The 20,676-nt window shown below is 39.9% G+C and overlaps 1 protein-coding gene across 1 annotated transcript in view; it reads right to left on the bottom strand.

Annotated features, from left to right (window-relative positions):
* Positions 1-18,443, bottom strand: part of LOC6602854 — a 66,562-nt gene extending 48,119 nt beyond the window's left edge. The window contains exon 1 of the mRNA XM_026990210.1: positions 17,833-18,443. Coding sequence (XP_026846011.1) covers positions 17,833-18,091 — 259 coding nt within the window. The 5' untranslated portion in view covers positions 18,092-18,443. The remainder of the gene's footprint in view (positions 1-17,832) is intronic.
* Between the last annotated feature and the right edge of the window lie 2,233 nt (positions 18,444-20,676).

The following is a 20,676-nucleotide window of genomic DNA, read 5'->3' as shown; positions in this document are numbered from 1 at the left end:
GGCATTATCATATTCCCAAGGAGTGGGAGTGGATCCCACTAACTGCGGGCAGGCTCCAGTGGGGTTGGATAACGGGAGCTCGAATTGTGTTACCCAGAGGACTGCTTCCTATATCACTGGGCCAGCTCCAGCTCCTTTTATTAAGTTTGATGGGGGCAAAGTTCAAAGGTAAATTGTATTCGTACGTATATGCGTAAGTACGTGTATCTGTACTACACATGTCTGTCGGCCCGTGTGTTTGAGCGGGCCAGCAACCGGGGATTAACATTTACATTTATGTAAATGGACTTTGTGTGTTTTGGAATCGCTGTCGCGGTAACGAGAAGTTTGTGGCGCAGTGGAATGGTTGAACCGATGCAGTGGGTCGTCTCGCAAAATTAGCTTGAATGTGTGTTTGTTGATTATTTGTGACTTCGGCCCCATGCACGACGCTTCAATACCGCATGTGACCAAGCAATTCTACTTTCCCCACTATGATATATGATGATTGTCTGACAGATATTTGTACCTTTTTAAACCCGATACTCGAAAAGTATACGGTTAGATTTGTGGTGAAATTGAATGTGTGCAACACCCAGAATGAAGCGTTTTCGACCCGATTAAGTATATGTACATACATGTATGTATGTTACATACACTCTTGATCAGCATCAGTAGTCGAGTCGATATAACCATTTCGTTCTGTACATGAGCACCTAGTTCTTAGAGACTATAAGTGGCAGAGCAGAATACTTTTGTATCCAAATTCCAGTAATATTACACTGTTACAAGTGTATTTCAAAATTTTACCCCACACAATAAAGCATCCAAAATTTTGAAGATACAAGAAAACCAAGAAAACAGAATCGTAGAGGAGATCATATCTATCAGATTAACGAATCTGAATCAGATCGGATCATTATTATAGCCATAAGGAACAAATGAAACTGCAACTACGCAGCGCCTTCCACGCGCTTACTCATTCCTTCTCTTTCACACACTCTTCTTTGTGCAGTGTGCGCCCTCTGGCGGAGGATAGCCATACTGATTGAGTATCGGGTATAAATGTTGAGTCACGACCCTAACTGCGACTCACCACGTTCCCGATCCTCTATAAATCTTTTCATTTCAATAGGTGAAAGAATTCAACATTCAAGTAAAGCCGCCGTTGAGAGATTCCACCCAAAATACTTATTGGGAATTGTAACCCCTCGTAACTAGTATAAATTGCAAAAACCTGTAAAAACATTGCATATACATACATATATATTCGTTCGTTCTCTTTCGTAGTGATCAGACGCGATTTTGTTTTGCGCTCCGCATTCTTTCCTTTTGTTTTGAATAAACAGCCGGTGTTTTCCTAAATAAACTTTAATAACCTTCCTAACCAGCCAACAATCTGGAAACCTATTCTATTCCGCGAGTGCATGCCTTTTGATTTGTGTTAAAACATTATTTAACTTTTTATTTTTCGTCGTCGGCTTGTCGTGTTTGTGTTGTTGCACTGAGTGAGTACGCATTACATTGCATTGCAGTCCGCTCTCGTCTGGTAGCTTTTGTTGTGTTATCACTCTCTCCCTATCACCTAAACTTAGCTAACATTTTTTTCTCTCGCTCTCGTAACATTCTGTTCAGTAGCTCTCTCTCTCTCATTAGCTGCTGCTGCAACTGTTCTCCTCTCCTCCTATTAGCGTTTGTCTGGCACACTGGTTTGATAGCCATTTGTTTTGAAATATTATTTGATTTTAATTTTGTTCAAATTTTGTATTATGGAGTTTCTGTTGTATGTGCCAAAAAATCATGCAATAAGCAGATCACCCACGATCAGCCGATTATCCCCTGCTGGCTCTGCGACAGCGTAGTGCACGCAAAATGCGCTGGATTTTCTGGCCTTGTGAGTGATGCCATTTCAAAGCGTAATGGTTTGCACTACAGTTGCGAGGCATGTGGTGCGGTGGAGAAAGACATGGTAGCTTTTATGAGGCAGACGCGGAAGGGCTCTAAGGAGCTGACCGTTGGCTTTTAAAAGCAATACGATCGGCTCCTAGCCATGGAGTCTCAATTTGGCAGTGCAAGTGCCGACCGTCACTCAGCCGTGCGCCGCCGAAAAACTGACTCCGACCACTCCAAGTGTGCAGCAGTTGATCTCGTGTGCCACTCCAAGGGCAACGACAGCTGCTGGCGATGCAGATTCGGTAGCCGAATTCATCGCCTCGGAGAATGTGCAGCCAAGTACGTCTGCAGCGTCCGTGTCCGTGGTGTCCGCAAGTTCGCTAGTTGTCCCGTCCATCCCGATCCCACCAGTCAATAGACGTTCGGGACCTCCGGATATTGCCACCACAGGTACTAGGCCTGTGGTGCCCAAACCACTGGAGGGAGTCCCACCAAAACGACAAGTTTTTGTCTCACGGCTGGCCCCTGACCTCACATCTAATGATGTAATTGCTTTTATTCAAAGCAAAATAAAAGCCGTTGGTTTAAAGGTGGATAAATTCAACTTATCTTATGCCAGGGAGATAGCATCGTTAAGATAAGCATCTCCCCAACTCAATTTGACACCATTTGCTCCGCCAAATTTTGGCCGGAGCATTTGGTGGTAAGGGAGTTTAAGGCTAAGAAGAAGAATAGGCCCCCATAACTCTTACAAATCATTCCAGTGTGCCACCCTCAACCTCAACTTCCTCTTTCTCATCTTCTCTTCCTGCTTCCACCTCTCCAAAAAACGAACTTCTCTTTTAGTAACTTATCAGAATATTAGAGGCTTACGTAGTAAGCTTAGCATTCTTTTCCGTGATGCATTTGCATTTGCTTCCCACGTTATTGTGTTTACTGAAACCTGGTTAAAGCCGGACATTCTTAGTTCCGAGGTTTTGGCAGTGGACTCTTACATCACGTCCAAGTTCAACAGGAACTGGAATTCCTGTGTGTAAAACTGATTCTTCCCGCTTTCGCTATATTCATTACTTGCTCGTATATCCCACCTTCTTCGGATATTTCAATTTATGAGCAGCACTTGTCCGCTTTAACCGCTGTTTCTTCCTCGCTATCTGATAAAGATCGTATGATAGTTCTTGGTGACTTCAACTTACCAGGAACTGTTTGGTCTTCGGTAAACGAGTCTAGTGTCCTAGTGCCCATGTCACGACATGACTTTGTTGACGGCTTGCTTGACCTGTCCCTGTCTCAAGTCAATCATGTGAAAAATTCCTTGGGTCGATTGCTTGATCTGTGCTTTGTATCGGATCCGACCATAGTGTTGTTAACCCGAGCCCTTCCGCTCACTATACCTGAAGACGCCTACCACCCTAATTTCGAGGTGTCGCTAGATATAGGACCAACTGTATTGGATCGGTCGAGTAGACTACCTGAACGTAAAGCCGAATTTGCGAAGCTTAATCAGCTTTGTACTTGTGCACTGATGTCATAAAAGGCACAAACATTTTTTACAATGCTCTTGGCACATTTTTTGATTCTTGTGTCCCGCTTTCTTGTCCGATTAGATCTGGAAAACCCCCTTGGTTTACCAAAAAATTATCCAGTCTTAAAAACTTAAAATCAAGACTTTATACAAACTTTCAAGAAGTGGGTTCTCCTACTTCTCACTCTCGCTATGTAATAGCTCGGTGAAACTTTTCAGTTCTTAATGCTCAATGCTATAAGAACTACCCATCTCGATGCAAGATACGTTTTTCTCAGGACCCTAAACAGTTTTACTGCTTTGTAAACAGTAAGCCTAGAACGTCCGCACACCCATCCTCGCTATCATTTTGTAATACGTCGGCAAATAATGATCAGGCAATTGCCGATCTTTTTGCCCAATTTTTCCAAACCACCTATTCTGAGGAAAGCTACTCTGGTCATCCGTCGAACGGCATTTTCAGTCCCTTGTTAAATAAATGTTCCCTACTTCATGATCTTCGACTAGTTAAGCCGGTGTTTTCACCGGGTCCAGACGGGGTTCCAGGTTGTGTACTCAGGTACTGCGCCGAGGCTCTGTGCTGACCTTTGCTTAACTATTCACCCTGTCCATTGATTCTTCTTGCCTCCCGCCGATCTGGAAGGAATCGTTTATAATTCCTCTCCATAAAAAAGATATCAAGTCTGATGCAAAAAATTATAGAGGTATAGCAAAATGTATGCGGATGATGTTAAACTCTGTGTCCAGTATAAGGACATTTCATTTCATTCTTGCTTGCAATCCGATCTCTATAACTTTCAGTCATGGTGTTGTGCAAACTTGTTACACCCTAATGCCTCGAAATGCAAAGTTATGACATTTCATCGTTCTAGCCCTTTGTTGGCTCCCTATACCCTATTTGGTGGTTCTCTTGAGAGAATTACCCTGGTGGATGATCTGGGTGTTATGTTAGTCCCCATGTTAAAGTTTTCCGAACACATTTCTACCATGGTAAATAAGGCCATGGGCGTGATTGGGTTTATAAAGAGGTGGTCAAAGGAATTTGACGACCCCTATATAACAAAGACTCTCTATACCTCGCTTGTTCGTCCGATCTTAGAATACGGCTCCTGTGTATGGTGCCCTCAGTACAAAGTACACCAGGACCGTATAGAATCAGTACAGAAAAACTTTTTACTCTTTGCTCTGCGGGGTCTTGACTGGGATGCGGGTGTAAGACTCCCATCTTACTATAGTAGACTACTATTAGTAAACATCCCATCCTTAGTTAACCTTGCTTGAACCGTTTAGGGTTTTATGCTGGGATTATAATTCCCTCTACCATATTATATCCACCACTAATTCTCTTCCTCTTATTAAATTACTAATCCTTACACACCTTTCTAGTAATTAGTAATTGTAGTGGTATTTATATTTTGATTGCATGTTTCTTAGTAAGTTTAGTGCTAATTTTCCTCGAATGTTAGTCTAACAGCTATCTTTCTTGCGGCAGCGCCCCTCGGTCGGTTGGGCGGGAGGAGGGCTGCGATTTGCCTGGGACCCTCGCGTATCAGCCTTCTGCTGGTTTCACACGGGCCACTTGACGGTGCAGTAACTGCATCGCCTCTTGAAAGATGCAGTCATTGCATGTCAACGTCCAAGAATATGCATGTAAATAAAATTGTTGTAATCTCTTATCTTTTTAGTATTTCTGTATAGAATGCTAAAATTTACCACTGTGTGCAGCAGAAAAATTAGAAATAACTGCAATTGAATCTATGCGGTTCCTTTTAGAAAACTTTCCCCATGAAAAAAATTCTCGCCCTTGCAAGGGCTGGAATTCCCAAATAAGTGGCATAAAGTCGAAAATTTTTTCGAAGCAAATATTAATTATATTTCAATATATTGAAAGTAGAATCCCTATATATTACAAATCAATAAATTTTGTTGCTAAAAATGCAACCCTGTCATTCTGATCAAACTTCAAAGTCAGTTGATTAGTCAGCTGATTCCTGAGACAAAATTGGCTTTTTTTATTCACTTTGAGCGCTTGGCAAATTCACACATTGCAAAAATAAAATATTGTGAATTATGGATTTTAAAGGCCCGGGTATGTAGATTAAATAACAAAAAACATTTTGTGTTAAAATGTGTCAAAAAAAAAAAAGAAAACCAAACCAATGTGTTCGTCTTGTGTGGAGTAAAAACTAACCTTCTGCGTGTTTGTGCGTTATGTAATGTATGTTAAAATAAAGTAGAAAGTGTGTATTAAAAGTAAGTAATAATCCGGTTTGCGGCTTTTTGCGGCTCTTGCGGTACTTTGAACTTTTAGATCAGCTTGAGTTCTGTCATGCAACGCTGCTGGACGTATGGATCGACAACGGCCGCAACTCTACCGCCCTTGCAAACTGGATAGTTGGCCAATTGACGGAATGTTCACTAACCAATGAAAACATTAGTGAAATTAACAAGAAAGTTAAAAGCATTGCAATTTATATTTCTTCGAATCTGCAAAAGTGCAACCGAAATATGCGCACATTTAGAAAAAAACATTCACAGTGGCTATCAATGCGCTTAAAAATTGTTTTGGAAAATAAAGAAGAGACGCACAGTCTTCAATTGGGTAGACCAAGGCTAATTTATGATGAAGCAGGGCCCCGTCTAAAACGAAAACTAGCTGCCGATGTAGCAATCAGTAATAAAAACTCGATTTGGAGTTACTTGAGAGTCTGCATACTCTTTTAATAGCTATTAACTGCGAATTTGCAATCGACGCTTTAAAATTTCAAAATTTCTCAGATAAAACCATTAGATGATACATGTTGCATTACTCTTGCTATCCTATGTCACCAACTCTCCATACAATTTTAGTTCATGGATCACAAATAATAACTCCATCTATGATGCCGGTGGGCTGTCTTGGGGAAAATTCGTCTGAAGCAAAAAATAAATTTTACAAGCGTGACCAGCTAATGCACGCTCGACACAATTCGCGGGTAAATAATATGATGGATATATTCCAAAGTCCAAAGATCTATGGACTCTTCAGATCCCCTCATCTCAAGTATATCCATTAAGAAGAGGGCAGCTCGACATAAAAAACAAACCCTTCCGCGAGATGTCATTGAGCTTTTAGAAACACCCCATTGTAATTTTCCAAAAAATATTCAGCCTTTAACTAATGACTACAGTTTCGATTATGACTCGGATGAGTCGGGATTAGAGGATATAAATCCATATTCGTTTGAATTATCTGTACAAAACATCTAAATGATAATTTAACATAAATAGTTAGAAATAGTTAAATAGTAGAATAAGAATTTGATCATAATAAGAATTGTTTATCAACAAATTTGTTTTATATTTTTATATTTACCACTATTACATCAAAATTACAAAAGAATAATAAATTCCCTTAAAAGTGTAGTACTTTTTTATAGCTCTCATGACTTTCCTTTGTGATCACGTATACGCCTTGTTGCCATATATGGGCTATTGCGGTAGGCGTGGTCAGATGAACTTAAAATTTTGTTCAAATTTTAGAGTGCTATATTTATTAAATACACCAAGTTTCAGCTCGATATCTACTTTATTCGACTTTATGCCACTTATTTGGGAATTCCGCCCAGTGTGCCTTGGCATCTGGACCTCTGTAACCGACATTTTCCCTAGTCTCTCATCATGTAAAAAAAGTAGTGCCACAGCAAACTGGCAAATTTTCTTAACAAGTATGATAGGCCAGTACAGTACAACCTCACAAATTAAGAGTCGCACAAATTTGAACTGTCCAGAAATTAGAACTGGTAATTTTAATTTATTGGGCGCTGTGAAATTAGAACGTGTGGTTCTCATTTCTATAAGTTGTTGCTTTATTTGTTTTTATTTTATTAGAACCTTTGGCTCTAATTTCTTGACTTTTTGTTTGGTTTTATTTTCATTGAACATTTTCGTTTTTTTTTTGTTTGTATTGATTATTTGTTGTATTGTTGTTGCTGTTTCTGGTTAAAATAAAGATTGCGTAACTATTTGTATTGTTATTTTGTCATTATCTGTGAAAACTACCCGAGGATTAAATTGGTTCCTATGTGTCAGATGCTACTATAAATTTGAAACAAGCTGCTGCATCAATTGTTCACTCACTAAGCCTCTTCTCTAGTCCCACCGCCTAGACTGGTCCTTTTTCATCTCTTTTGGCCAGTGACTTTTCCTCTTTCGCTGCCAGTTTTATTTTCATTACAGACCGCGTCGGTTCTAAAGCGTTCACGCGATCTTTGTGAATTTTTGTACACCAACTTTTCCCTCCTTTTTTTGGGAGATTGACTGATAGCTGAAGCTGATAGCAAAGTTGAGAGGGGTACGTATGAGTGGTCCTGCCACTTTTGCTCCTTCTGCCCATGCGGATACGGCTCATGCAGAAGCTACGACAGAATAAATTTCAGAGTATTTGGCCACACCAGACCCCAATCACGGCTGGTGGACTATGCCGTCCCATGCCATTCATCTCGCTGTCGTACTTTCAGTAATGTGACATTTAGGGCCATGGCATGTAGCAGTACCAACAGAAGCAAAAATACGTACATATATCACCGTAGTATCATACGCAGAAGAAACAACAAAAATGCCACCTCAACATGGAGACGTATAGCTAAACAGTCTTAATCAGATGCAGCAGTCGTGAAGGCAGTACGTTCCGTGAGCGCGGAAATGAATGGCATGTCTGATCTATGGATAAATCGATTCCGAGATAGAACAGCCCAGCCTCATTGCACATTCACCCAAGTGCGAGGCTGCACTGTACTCTATGTTCGGTGCAAGCAGCAATTGTTTTAAGTGCTGGAAAATTTTAGTCGGACTCCCTCCCACACTCCTTACGCTCCGCTGCTTCCGCTTCCGCTCACACTGGGTCCCAAGGACGGATGGGCGGTGGGGATGAAGTCCAAAAAATTTATGTTAATCATACGCAACGGGGTGCCAAATTGTAACTAGCATAGGCAGCCAGCAGACAGCAACCAGCACTTTGGAGGAGCATCGTTTCTACGTTGTCGTCCAGCTTTCCTGCTTTCCGCCATTAGCTTAGTGCAGCACGACGACATTTGGAGCAATTTTTTCCTGGAGTAAGCTCTTAACGCATGCAGGAAAGACGAAGGCCACTGGGCGGAGATTCTGGAGCGATAAAAGCACTGGCTAAACGAAAGGGGTTTTATGCTAAATGGCACACAGGACTGCTTCTGGTCTTCAGATGTTCTATAAAAAAAATTTCATTCTGAACACGTAATGGATGCTGACTGAATGGCCCGCCTGCCATCGAATAGGCTTGGCCAATTGGACTACATCCTCAACTGCATTCAGATGCACATCAAATTCATTTAAGGATAATTAGAGTGATTGAGTGTGGAAAATTGGCTGAGGACAAAACGAAGCACAGCCACTAGGCGGACGCCAGCAAGACGACATTTTACATTCGATTTCGATGTGGTAGATTGCACATGGGTGGATCTCGACTCGGATTTCATTTGTCTGAATACGATGCCAAACACAATGATATCCTTTGTTCAATGGACTTCATATATGAACGGATGGCTTGTACGTACGCGTGTGAGAGTTGTTGCCGCACAACAACGCAACGAACTTTGCGTTACGAATATGTGGGATTACCTTTTAGGTTTCAGGTGTCGTACATCTTATGCCCAGTTCATCATGCCTCAGGCCTTCGGGATTATGTAAAGCAAAGGCTTAAATACGACACATTATCTGGCGCAGGACACTGAATAGACCTTACAGAAGGCCAATTACAGGCCGTCTATGTACCTACTACGTACCTTAGTTATTAGTTTATTTAAGCAAGATTGCCCACTGTGCGACGCACACAATGAATTGAATTTGTTATTCTTTTCCTTACGCAAAGCAACCACAATTGAGAGGCCATTGCTGACACTGTTACATAATGAGCTATTTTATGTGTAGCTAGTACTGGCTATTTTTATAGTTCGATATCTATAAAAATTTGAAAAACATATTTATCTCTGTTTTGCTATTTATTTTCTTGATTTCTAAAACTGTGTGCAAAAATTAATAAAAAAAACTTTTTTATACTTTACCACAAAAACAGCTATTTTGCTTCTCAAAAGTTGACCAAGGTGATTGCGGTCCAAATGTAGAAGCAAAAAAAATAGAATGCATTTCGAATTTCGAAACAGACGCTCATTTAATTCATTCAATTCGTGACAAGTCGCATTGTTAATTCGAATGCTGCTTTTTGCCATTCATTCAGAGCTCTAGTACGTACTTATTCGTGAGCGGAATGTCCCTATTTTTGCATGTCAATATACCTTGCTATTCATCCTACTCTGGCTCTATCTGCTCTCTCCGACACATGTTCATTGATTCGAAAGCAATTAAATTCCGAAAACACTTCACATACAAAGACGAAAACAGACTCTGATGTCATGCAAGATTGATAATAATACAAAAATTGCACATTCAGTTGTCACTTTCAGTCTACTCTGTGGCGAGCGGGCGAGTGGGCTGGCGGGTGAAGAGATCGGTGAAGCCTGGAATTGTACTAGATTGACTTTTCAAAACATGCTCCTCGTTATGGGCTCAGCAACCGCAGGCGAAACGATTATATTGTACCTTTAATGCCCGCCGAGAATCACTCTGCTGCTGCCTCCGATTGCCTGCTTGCCCATCGTAAGTTAGGGAAAAGTGCTACACAGCCCCCTAATCTGTGTCCTATTTGTAATTACATTTGTAATGTATAAAAGTATAAAGTACTATAAAGTATATATATTCTTGATCAGCATCAATAGCCGAGTCGATTGAGCCCTGTCTGTCTGTCCGTCCGTCCGTCCGTCCGTCTGTCCGTCCCTATCAGCGCCTAGTGCTCAAAGACTATAAGAGCTAATGCAATGACATTTTACGAGAATATTTTAAAGCTTTGCCCCGCCCACTTCCGTCCCCACAAAGGGCGAAAATCTGTGGCATCCAAAATTTCAAAGATACAAGAAAACTGAAAACGTAGAACCGTAGAAGCTTACTATACGGTCTAGAATGTAAAATCTGAACCAGATCGTATAGCCAGAATCAGGAAAACAATTTCATTCTTTCTCGCTCTGTCTCTCTCTAACATACAGGTTTCATGGTCGGTTTTGCCAATTGCAGAATATGAGTTCAAGGATCTCAGAACCCATAAGAGCTAGAGCAACCAAATTTGGTATCCACACTCCTGTGATATCGGACCTTGATCGCTTTGTGTCAAAATTTCGGCACACCCACTTCCGCCCCCGCAAAGGACGAAAATCTGGGGCGTCCACAAATCGCAGAGACTATTACGGCTATAGTAACCTAATTTGGTATCCGCACTTCTCTTAGATCTCACTATAAAACGTATATCTTAAAATTTCACCCCACCCCCTTCCGCCCACACAAAAGACGAAAATCTGTTGCATCCACAATATTGCAGATTTGAGAAAACTAAAAACGCACAATCATAGAAAATGACCATATCTATCCGGTTACTGAATCTGGATCAGATCGGATCATCTGTGTCTCTCGCACGCACTCTTTGTCGTGTCGTTTAATATTAGCGGCGTCTACCGGAGGAGAGCCATACTGTCTAAATATCGGGTATAAATGTAGAGTTGCGGTCTCCACAGCAACTCACATAGAGAGAAATAGAGGAACCACGAGCAATAGTTATGTTCCGAAGTTAATTCTTAAACATAGTTTTTCGCCTCTCCACCTTATGACCTATTTGTTTAAAATCTTATCTGTTTCCATTTTTATACCCAGTACTTGAAGAGTATAAGGGTATATAAGATTTATGGCAAAATGTAACTTTTAACAATGTGATATCACACGAGCCTGGATACAACATTTGGTTGCTCTAGCCCATATAGAGTCTGAGATCTAGGCGCTCAGCGGGATGGACGGACGGACGGTCAGACGGACATAGCTATACTGAATCATATATTGGTGCTGTTCAAGAATATATACACTTTATAGGGTCGGAAATGTTTCATTCTAGGTTTTACATACATAAACTTCCACTAAAAAACTAATCTACCCCTAAAATACACACATAGTTTCTTTTTATTTTATATTTGATATTTAAGTATAGACGCATTACCTAGGCGTCGCACAGTGGGGCATTCCGACGTTTCAGCTTGCTGAATTACAAACTTCTGAACAATTAAAGATATCTTCATGAAACAAACTGCATTTCACAATTTAATCTGCTTAAGTACATTATGCTACGGTGTCTAAAAGCTTCACAATAATGAATAAAGTTCAACTTTGCCGGAGCATATTTTCCTAATTAAAATGCTTAATTTTTATTCTTTAAGATAAGATTCTTTTAATGTTGTGTTTTTCCTATAAACTAATATTTTTGATTTAATTTTCAACTCAACCTTATTTAACAAAATTTTATTTACAAAAAAAAAATTTTTTTTTTATCGGAAAGTTGGTTGAATTTTTTTTTTTTTCTGTAAAATAATCCTCCACATCCTGTTTAGTGGGTGGAATATCTTATAAACTTATTATTTCTAAAGAATGACTGCTTGCCGATTAATTTTTTGAATTTTTTTGATCTGAAGAGGCTCACATGTTGAAAAGGTCTTTGTTTTGCTTAATTCGTTATGTCTTGCACGTACTCAAATTCCTGTATTTTTTGTATTCTTTGTTTCTCGGTTCCTACGCTTCCTCTGACATCTCTCTAATTGGTAGGCTTTGGTGTACAATTAAAATTTGACCATGTGCCAGAATTTTATGAAGCGTAGGAGCTAGCTTCTTTTCAGGATATTTTTCCAGTAACAGCTCTGCAGTCTTCGAGGCATATTCACCAAACTTGTGAGTATTTACTTTCTTTGCAGTTTAAAATATACAAAATGACACCCAATCTTTTCATAATGTCAATATCCACCCAGTTATTTCATTTTTCTCAAAGAATGGTGAGTTTCCAAATCCTTTTTTGGGGCGGTCCATTTTCAGCAATAGTTTGTTCAAAAATTGTTCTTGGATAATTTTGTTTCTAGTCTTCTGTATTTCCTTGGCTGGCGTTTTTATTTATTTAGTTATTTATTTTCTTTCCTAGTGCTACAAGCATGGGGCTTATAATTAGAGCACTAGTGACTAGATGTCACATTGGTTTTGGTTGGGTCAAACTCAACTATTATGATTATATAATCTTTTCTACATAGTACTAAGTTCTAAGTATTCTGAGTATTCTGCTCAGGTAGCATATGGATTCATTAGTACCCAGCTTTTGAGCAGTAATCAACTTTGACTGGACTTTAAAAAAAATATATCCCTAAATTTTCCCGAAATTTTTTTTATGTACATATGTTCTTTGAACTATTTATTACCTAAGTCTAGTAAAAGCCCTGCGCTTCGGAGCCGTTCTATACCGATTTACTTGCCACAACCTCGCGCGAAAAACGGTGCCGTTCGACCAAATCTCCCAAAATCGCCGTCAAAAAAACCAAAAAAAAAAAAAACAACGAGGGGGAACGTTGTGAGTTGCTGCGGACACCGCAACTCTACAGTTATACCCGATACTAAGTCAGTATGGCTCTCCTCCGGCAGATGGCGCTAATATTTAACGACACGACAAAGAGTGCGTGCGAGAGAGACAGAAAATCAGTCTGAGCGTGACGTCGGGCGCTGCGTAGCCACTGCAAATTGATTTGTTCCTTTTGGCTATAAAAATGATCTGATCCAGATTCAGCAATCTAATAGATATGGTCATTATCTATGATTCTGCGTTTTTAGTTTTCTCAAATCTGCAATATTGTGGATGCAACAGATTTTCGTCCTTTGTGGGGGCGGATGGGGGTGGGGCGAAATTCTGAGATATACGTTTTATAGTGACATCTTAAAAGAGTGTGTGTACCAAATTTGGTTACTCTAGCCTTAATAGTCTCTGAGATTTGTGGTTGCCTCAGATTTTCGTCCTTTGCGGGAGCGGAAGGGGGTGTGGCGAAATTTGGACAGGAAACGGTCAAGGTCCGATATCACAGGAGTGTGGATACCAAATTTGGTTGCTCTGGCTTTTATAGGTTCTGAGATCCTTGAACTCATATTTTGCAATTGGCAAAACCGACCATGAAACCTGTGTGTTAGAGTGAGACAGAGCGAGAAAGAGTGATATTGTTTTCGTGATTCTGGCTGTAATAATTATACGATCTGGTTCAGATTTTACACTCTAGAAGATATAGTCATCTTCTACGATTCTGCGTTTTTAGTTTTCTCGTATCGTCGAAATTGTGGATGCCACAGATTTTCGCCCTTTGTGGGGGCGGAAGTGGGCGGGGCAAAGTTTTGAAATATTTTTGGAGCAGTGACATATCACAGAAGTCTGGATCCAAAACATCGTTGCTCTAGCTCTTATAGTCTTTGAGCATTAGGCGCTGAAGGGGACGGACAGACGACAGACGGACAGACGGACGGACGGACAGACAGACAGGGCTCAATCGACTCGGCTATTGATGCTGATCAAGAATATATATACTTTATAGGGTCGGAAACGATTCCTTCTGGACGTTACACACATCCACTTTTACCACAAATCTAATATACCCCAATACTCATTTTGAGTATCGGGTATAAAAACCAAACGAGATTGGGACTGCGATTGAGAATGTAAAAAAAGAATTTTGTGGACTTCAGTAGGCTTTTGGTATTTTTTATGAAATATTTCGCAGCTCATTAACATAAGCTACTTTAAGTACTTTAATAACACTACTCAACAAAATTTTCCGCTGTGAATCAAACCTTTTTTTGTATAGCTTTGGGGCTGTATATTAAAGAACAACTTAAAATCTATTTTTAATCTTTTGAATGTTTTTTTTAATGTTTTTTGAAGAGGTAGTGCTCTGTTTCCGCATGACTGAAGTATCTTACGCCTGGTTGTATTGAACATTGCAATTCGGACCAAATAACTTGTAGCTGCAGCTTGCCGTCTGGAAAACATAACGCTTTCAAATATTTTTCCACAATTCTGTATTTGAAAACTCGGAAAAAGTCGAAATACATTCATTTTAATTTTAATTTTTAAAGCCTCAAATCTATCAGAAAAGGTCGGTTTGGTATACAGCAGAAATGTTGAGTAGTGTAATTAACACCTGATCTTGTATCCCAGCAGCACCATCCCTAAACCATTTGCAACGGAAAACTTTTGTAAGCCATTGAATACCTTTCGCTCATTCGCTCATTCGCTCAATGTTTTTGGGAGTGTGTCTAGGTAATTACTTAAGCGATTAAAAGGATTTGTGCTGAGAGTTTCTTTGCGTCGGCATTTGAGCATTTAATTAACGCTGAACACAGTTTGATTTAACCAATTAAGCATATCATAATATTACCCATTAGAAAATGAAAACAGAATCAGATCAGACGCCCTCCTACGTCTGCATTTTAAATGCATATTCTGATACATCATTATCAGCTTTGGGCTTATTCTTAGTAGCCTTTACCCACGCAGTACATCTACGGGGAACGGTGGGATTTTTTACAGACGGAAACCGTGGGAATCGGGGCCCCATCCAACATTTACTATACATCAAAAAATCTGCTGATGACAATAACAATACCAAAGTTTTTGGCTGAATTGTGATATTTAACAAGTTGAAATGAATAAAGTGGCGGTTTTATTGGCTATAATATACTATCTACTATATATACAGTTTTTAGCCACTAGGCACTATGAGACGTTATTCTTTATATGGCCTTAAACATTTCAGAAGCTCTCTTTGGAAGTTGGCTGCTCACAATTTGCTGGAGTATCTCTTCCTTTTGTTTCCTGGTGCTCTTGCTGTAATTTCTGCTGATCCTTCTAAGCAGCATTTCCCGATTAATCTCCAGAAGGTTGTCCAGTTTTGTTGCTTTGGTGAGGCGCCTTGGCCGCAGAAAGAATACTAAATACTTAAAGATTCATTTTATCTGTCCAGATCGACGTCAAAAGGATTCTTTCGGGCTCCCCGCAAACTCATATGTTTTCATACTAAATGTATATAACAAGATTTTTGAATGGCTTCAAAAAAACAAAAAAAAAAAAAAATTTTTACCACCACCAGTTTCTACGCGTTCTTTTTTTTGTATTGCGTCTGTTTTTTTTTCTTTTGTTGGTTATGTATGACAAAAAGTGCGTGCGGGAGAGAGAGAAAACGTGTCTGAAAGTGTCGTCGGGCGCTGCGTAGCCACTGCAAATTGATTTGTTCCTTTTGGCTACAAAAATGATCCGATCTGATCCGGATTCGGTAGATGTGGTCATTCTTTATGATTGTGCTTTTTGAGTTTTCTCGTATCTTCAATATTGTGGATGCCACAGATTTTCGTCCTTTGTAGGGGCGGAAGGGGGTGGGGCGAAATTTTGAAGTACACTTCTAACAGTGAGATCAAACAGGAGTATGGGTCCAAAATTTGGTTGCTCTAGCTCTAATAGTCTCTGAGATCTGTGAATGCCAAAGATTTTCGTCCTTTGTGGGAGCGGAAGTGGGCGGGGAAAAGTTTTGAAATATACTTGTAATAGTGACATATCACAGAAGTCCGGATATAAAATGTCGTTGCTCTAGCTCTTATGGTCTTTGAGCACTAGGCGCTAATAGGGACGGACAGACGGACGGACGGAGAGACGGATAGACAGACATGGCTCAATCGACTCGGCGTTTGATGCTGATAATGAATATGTGTCCTTCTGGCCGTTACACACATCCACTTTTACCACAAATCTAATATACCCCAATACTTATTTTGAGTATCGGGTATAAAAATGCGAAAGCCATTTAGCTCAACAATTTTTGCTTAATTTCGTAAAAATTCGACCTTTTTTGCGCCAGGTGCAAAGAGGCACCAAAATTTGTTGATGCGCCTTCATTGATGTATTCTCTTTTAAGATCGTCTAACCTAACCAGATCGGTGTCAAAAATAAAAATAAAAAAAATATTGATATTGATATATTGATGATATTCATTTCATTATATTATTATCCGAATAGACAGAAAAAAAATTTTCGGATTTCAAAAATTATGTTATTATTATATGATATAGCACATGCTAAAGCTATATTGGCCGTTTGACCCACTGTGCTTCGCACTTATTCAACTTAATTCGAATATATTCTGTACTACGTACCCGTAATGCAATTGATTGCCGTTTTTTCGCGTGTGTATTTGTCGCGTTTGTGTATAGCAAACATTTCGTGATTCGCGCTATAAAAAAAGGCTTCGATTCGAAATTTTTGTCAGTGTGGTTAGTCAGCTCTTCCGCCCGCATCTTTCTTCACCAAGATCTTTGAGTGACTTTTGTATATGTAGCTTTTAAGTGCCAAGTCCCCTTCCCCCACACATAAACACAGATACTGTTTAAAATTTTTGTCGTTCTAACTGCAATGGAGATGGCATATCATTCATTTATCTTAAATGAACAAAATGCAAAAAAAAGTTGTTTGGTGTATATGTACATAACATATAACATAGTGCTTTTAGCTGAAGATTATGTTAGGAGCTATTAGGCTAGTCAAATAAACTAATAATTTCGACACAGGTGCAGTTGTTAACACTGCACTTCTTAACACTGCCGGCAATAGTAACACCCAGAAAAAAGCGTTTCCGAACATCTTAAGTATATATTCTTGAACAGCATCAATAGCCTATTCTATTGAGCCCTGTCTGTCTATCCGTCTTGCCGTTTGTTTGACGCCTAGTCCTCAGAGTCTATAAGAGCCAGAGCAAAAAAATGTTGTATCTAGATTCTTGCGATTTAGAAAATTTCGCCCCGCCTTTCTGACCCAACAAAGGACGAATTTCTGTGGCATCCACAATTTTTGAGATACAAAACGACCAAAAACCCTCTCATTCTTACAGTGCTCTCTCTTTAGTGCATTGTACGCCCTCTGGCGGAGGGAAGACATACTGACTGAGTATCATGTATAAATTCAGAACCGCGGCTCACGATGTTCCCGCTAGTTGTTAGAGTACTTTCTTCTTAGAAGTTCTTTAGCAGCGTAATGGTAATATTGTCGAGAGCTCGGAAATAGGTTGATTGAGAATTAAGAAGTTAAAAAAGCTCAGATGAGACCAAACAGTTCATGTACCTAATAGTCTTATTTATAGTATGGTCAGATAATTAAATAAACGGTAAGGCTTTCAAGGGTTTGCAACAATAGGCTGGATACATTCAAGATCGGTAAAATAAGGAAATACTGTGAATGATTTGGACAGATTGGATTAGTTACGTGGAATATGTTTTAAAATAACGTATACAATGCCAGACACTCAATTTTGTTACTGGTACTCGAAAAACCTCAAATAATATGTATCTTACTCAAGCTTCGAAAAGTACTCCAGATAATTTGAGAATGCGACTCCAACTCGTGAAATATCGGTTTAGGAGCTCTTACCTTGCACTTTGTACGTACCCTTGAAATCGCCAATTCCATCCCCATCCCAACCGGCACTTACCGTTCGCGTAGGCGTCATAGTCAATATTTTTGTGTGGTCTCGACTGGCGGGACTGGTCGCTGGTATCCGCTGCATCTTCGATGTCCTGGTCGAGCTGAATCAGACCGTGCTCCGACTCTGCTTTCGTCGAGGAAATAACATCATTTCCGGCTGCCCCGGCGGGCAGTGCCAGATCCAGAGCCACACTCAGGGCCAGTACTAGAACCAGCGGCAGGTGGTGGGGTCGGCGTTCCTTAGCCGCCATAGCCGCCATAGCCATGCTCGACTGCAGGCTCACTGTAAATCGCACGCACGTAACTTAGAGCACGGAACGCAACCCGGAAGCACAAAAAATTGGCACCCGACGAAAAGGACTCGCCTTTTGTTTCACTTATGGATTACTGTACTCTGGTCTGCCTCAGTCTGGGGCGACTCCGAAGAAAATAAGCGGTGGTCGCCACACCTGAACAGCAAAAAAAAAATACCACACACACTGACTCAAGCCCCGCAGCCAAAATTGTTGAAGGATAGAGGCTAATAAACCTTACTTGAGTTTTCGACGGTTCGATTCCTGTATTCTGGCTGCTTGGGACACGCGTTTCCCACGCCGGCAACAAGGATTCTAAACTGAGCGCTAGGCAGGCAGCGTGCGACCTGGCCAACTTGCGAAGCCCAATTGAGGCAGTGAAGTCCTCAGCCAGCACTCATATAGCCCCCGAAGCCGAACTTCTGTTTTGGTGAATGGACGGCTGCTTCGGCTGACGCCTGCGCCTGAGACAGTCAACGATGGAGCATGAAGTAGCTGGAGCTCCTGCAGGGCAGGAGGGCTGGAGGGCTGAAGGGCTGCAGGGTACGTGGCAGCGGAAGGTAGTGTGTGACAGAAGTCAGTTGCAGTTCATTTGCTCGGCTACGTGCTGAGAGTTTCGGCTGGGGAAGGCGGGAAGTGGGATAATGGATAATGGCTGATGGGCAATGGGAAATCGGATTTGCAAGCGCCGTCAGAGCTTCTGGCTGCAGTTTTGATGGACTGTTTTACGGGTAGTGTTCTCAAAAAGTCTGCAAAGGACTGTATTTTTGTTGATCATCTACGGTTGGATAGCAGGATACGTCTTTAATAATATACAGGGTGCGCCATCTTTCTAACATTAAATTATATATGAATCCAAGAGAGAGCTGGGGAAAAATATCGGCTATAAAAACCAAACAGTTTTTAAAATTTTACTATTCCAGATAATAGTATTGCAATAATGCACAAATTTTATGGGATATTTCATGGGATAGGGTATGACACAGGGTATTTTAATTAGCTATGGGATTAAACCTTTAGGGTTCCTACGGAAAGGTAGACGGATAAAATATCGAAGAATTTTTTCCATCGTAATGGCATTTCGGCATTTAGTGGCCTCTTCCTTTCCATACTCTCCACTCAACTCCACTCCACCTGTATTTCGCTCTCTCTCTCTTAGTTAAAACATTTTGCAGTAGATTTTATCTGCCGTGCGGTAGTTTTCTTAGCGTGTTCTCAAAGCAATTTTTGTTATTTTTGATATGTTCATTTTCAAGCAACGAAAAAAGTGCTTTTCGAGAGTGAATTTCCAGACCGACATAGCACTCGAAGTGACGCCTGGTAGAGCGGGACAGCACAGTATTAAATACTCACATAAATGCTTATTTATAAGGAACAACACAGTATACCCTAATAGAAATAAATGAAATGATGCTGCATATACGCAGCTATCACGAGAATATGTTTTATAAAACTATCATTGATTCGATCAATAACTCTAGGCAACAAAATTAAACTTTTTAACCACGCTACGAACCGAACCGATATTTTCTGATAGATTTTGACTTTCAAAACATTTAATGAATTAATCGGTTGTTTTTCATGGTGTAGTTTTTATTAATTTAAAAAAGCTTATTTATTTAAGTGTTTTTCAGGGGCAGTGCTTCTTTTTTTCACATAACTTAAGCATCTTACATCTGCCTGTATTCTGGCAATTTAAAAATTTAAGTACCGCTTTATTCAACTATAATAATACAATTGGACCCAAACACTTTGTAGCTTCAGCTTACCCTTTGGAAAATATTAAGTTTTCAAGCTAAAATTGATCCTTTTTGCCGGTATTTTGTTATTTAAATCTTGACTTTATAAACTCAGGAAAAGATAAAAAATATATTTTTTTTGTCATTTCTGCTTTTGTTTCGTTTGTTAAATTCAATGGATAAACGGCTAAGGTACAGCAGTTTGACCAAACCTTCTTATGCCGCATTTGATCGTTTACGGATGAAAACTTACAATACTCTTGGACTTTTGCCATACTTACATATATGGCGCGAAGTAGAAACTGTCCCTATATATGTAGGTATTTCAGATGAAGTTTAGAAAAGCCACATATTCATGAAAAGGAAGTTAAGGCAGTGAGAAGTGAAGAGGAGTTATGTACATTTGGATCGTCTTCACAGCTGTGTGAGCGCTATTATGCTGTGGTGTGCAATATCCTATTACGGATTGGACGAGCTGCAATTTTTATCAAATCAAGTTTATCAAGTATGCTAAAAAGCTGGTCTTTTTGATCATTTAGTTGTTTGATTAATTACAGTCCCATAAGGTGTGTAGTCTTCGGAAAAACATGTTTTATTAATTTAGCACTAGCTTAGAAGACAATTTTAGATTTTATATTTTCTATTATTTGAGTCATAAGTTTTTGATGCGGCTCGCAGAATAGATCGCTTAGCGGACTCGAAAAACAACTGTTTTGGTTTAATTTTATTCGTTTTTAACGAAATCACTCAAGGCACACCTAGTTTAACCTACTTCATTCAACGATTTTATTCTTTCTTATAATTAAGACACTTCAATGC

This window comes from Drosophila persimilis, unplaced genomic scaffold (assembly GCF_003286085.1).
Source record: "Drosophila persimilis strain 14011-0111.01,24,50 unplaced genomic scaffold, DperRS2 tig00000520-arrow-pilon, whole genome shotgun sequence".
In the NCBI taxonomy this organism is placed as follows: domain Eukaryota; kingdom Metazoa; phylum Arthropoda; class Insecta; order Diptera; family Drosophilidae; genus Drosophila; species Drosophila persimilis.
The sequence above is the reverse complement of the archived record's forward strand: the minus strand, read 5'-3'. Positions and strand labels throughout refer to the sequence as shown.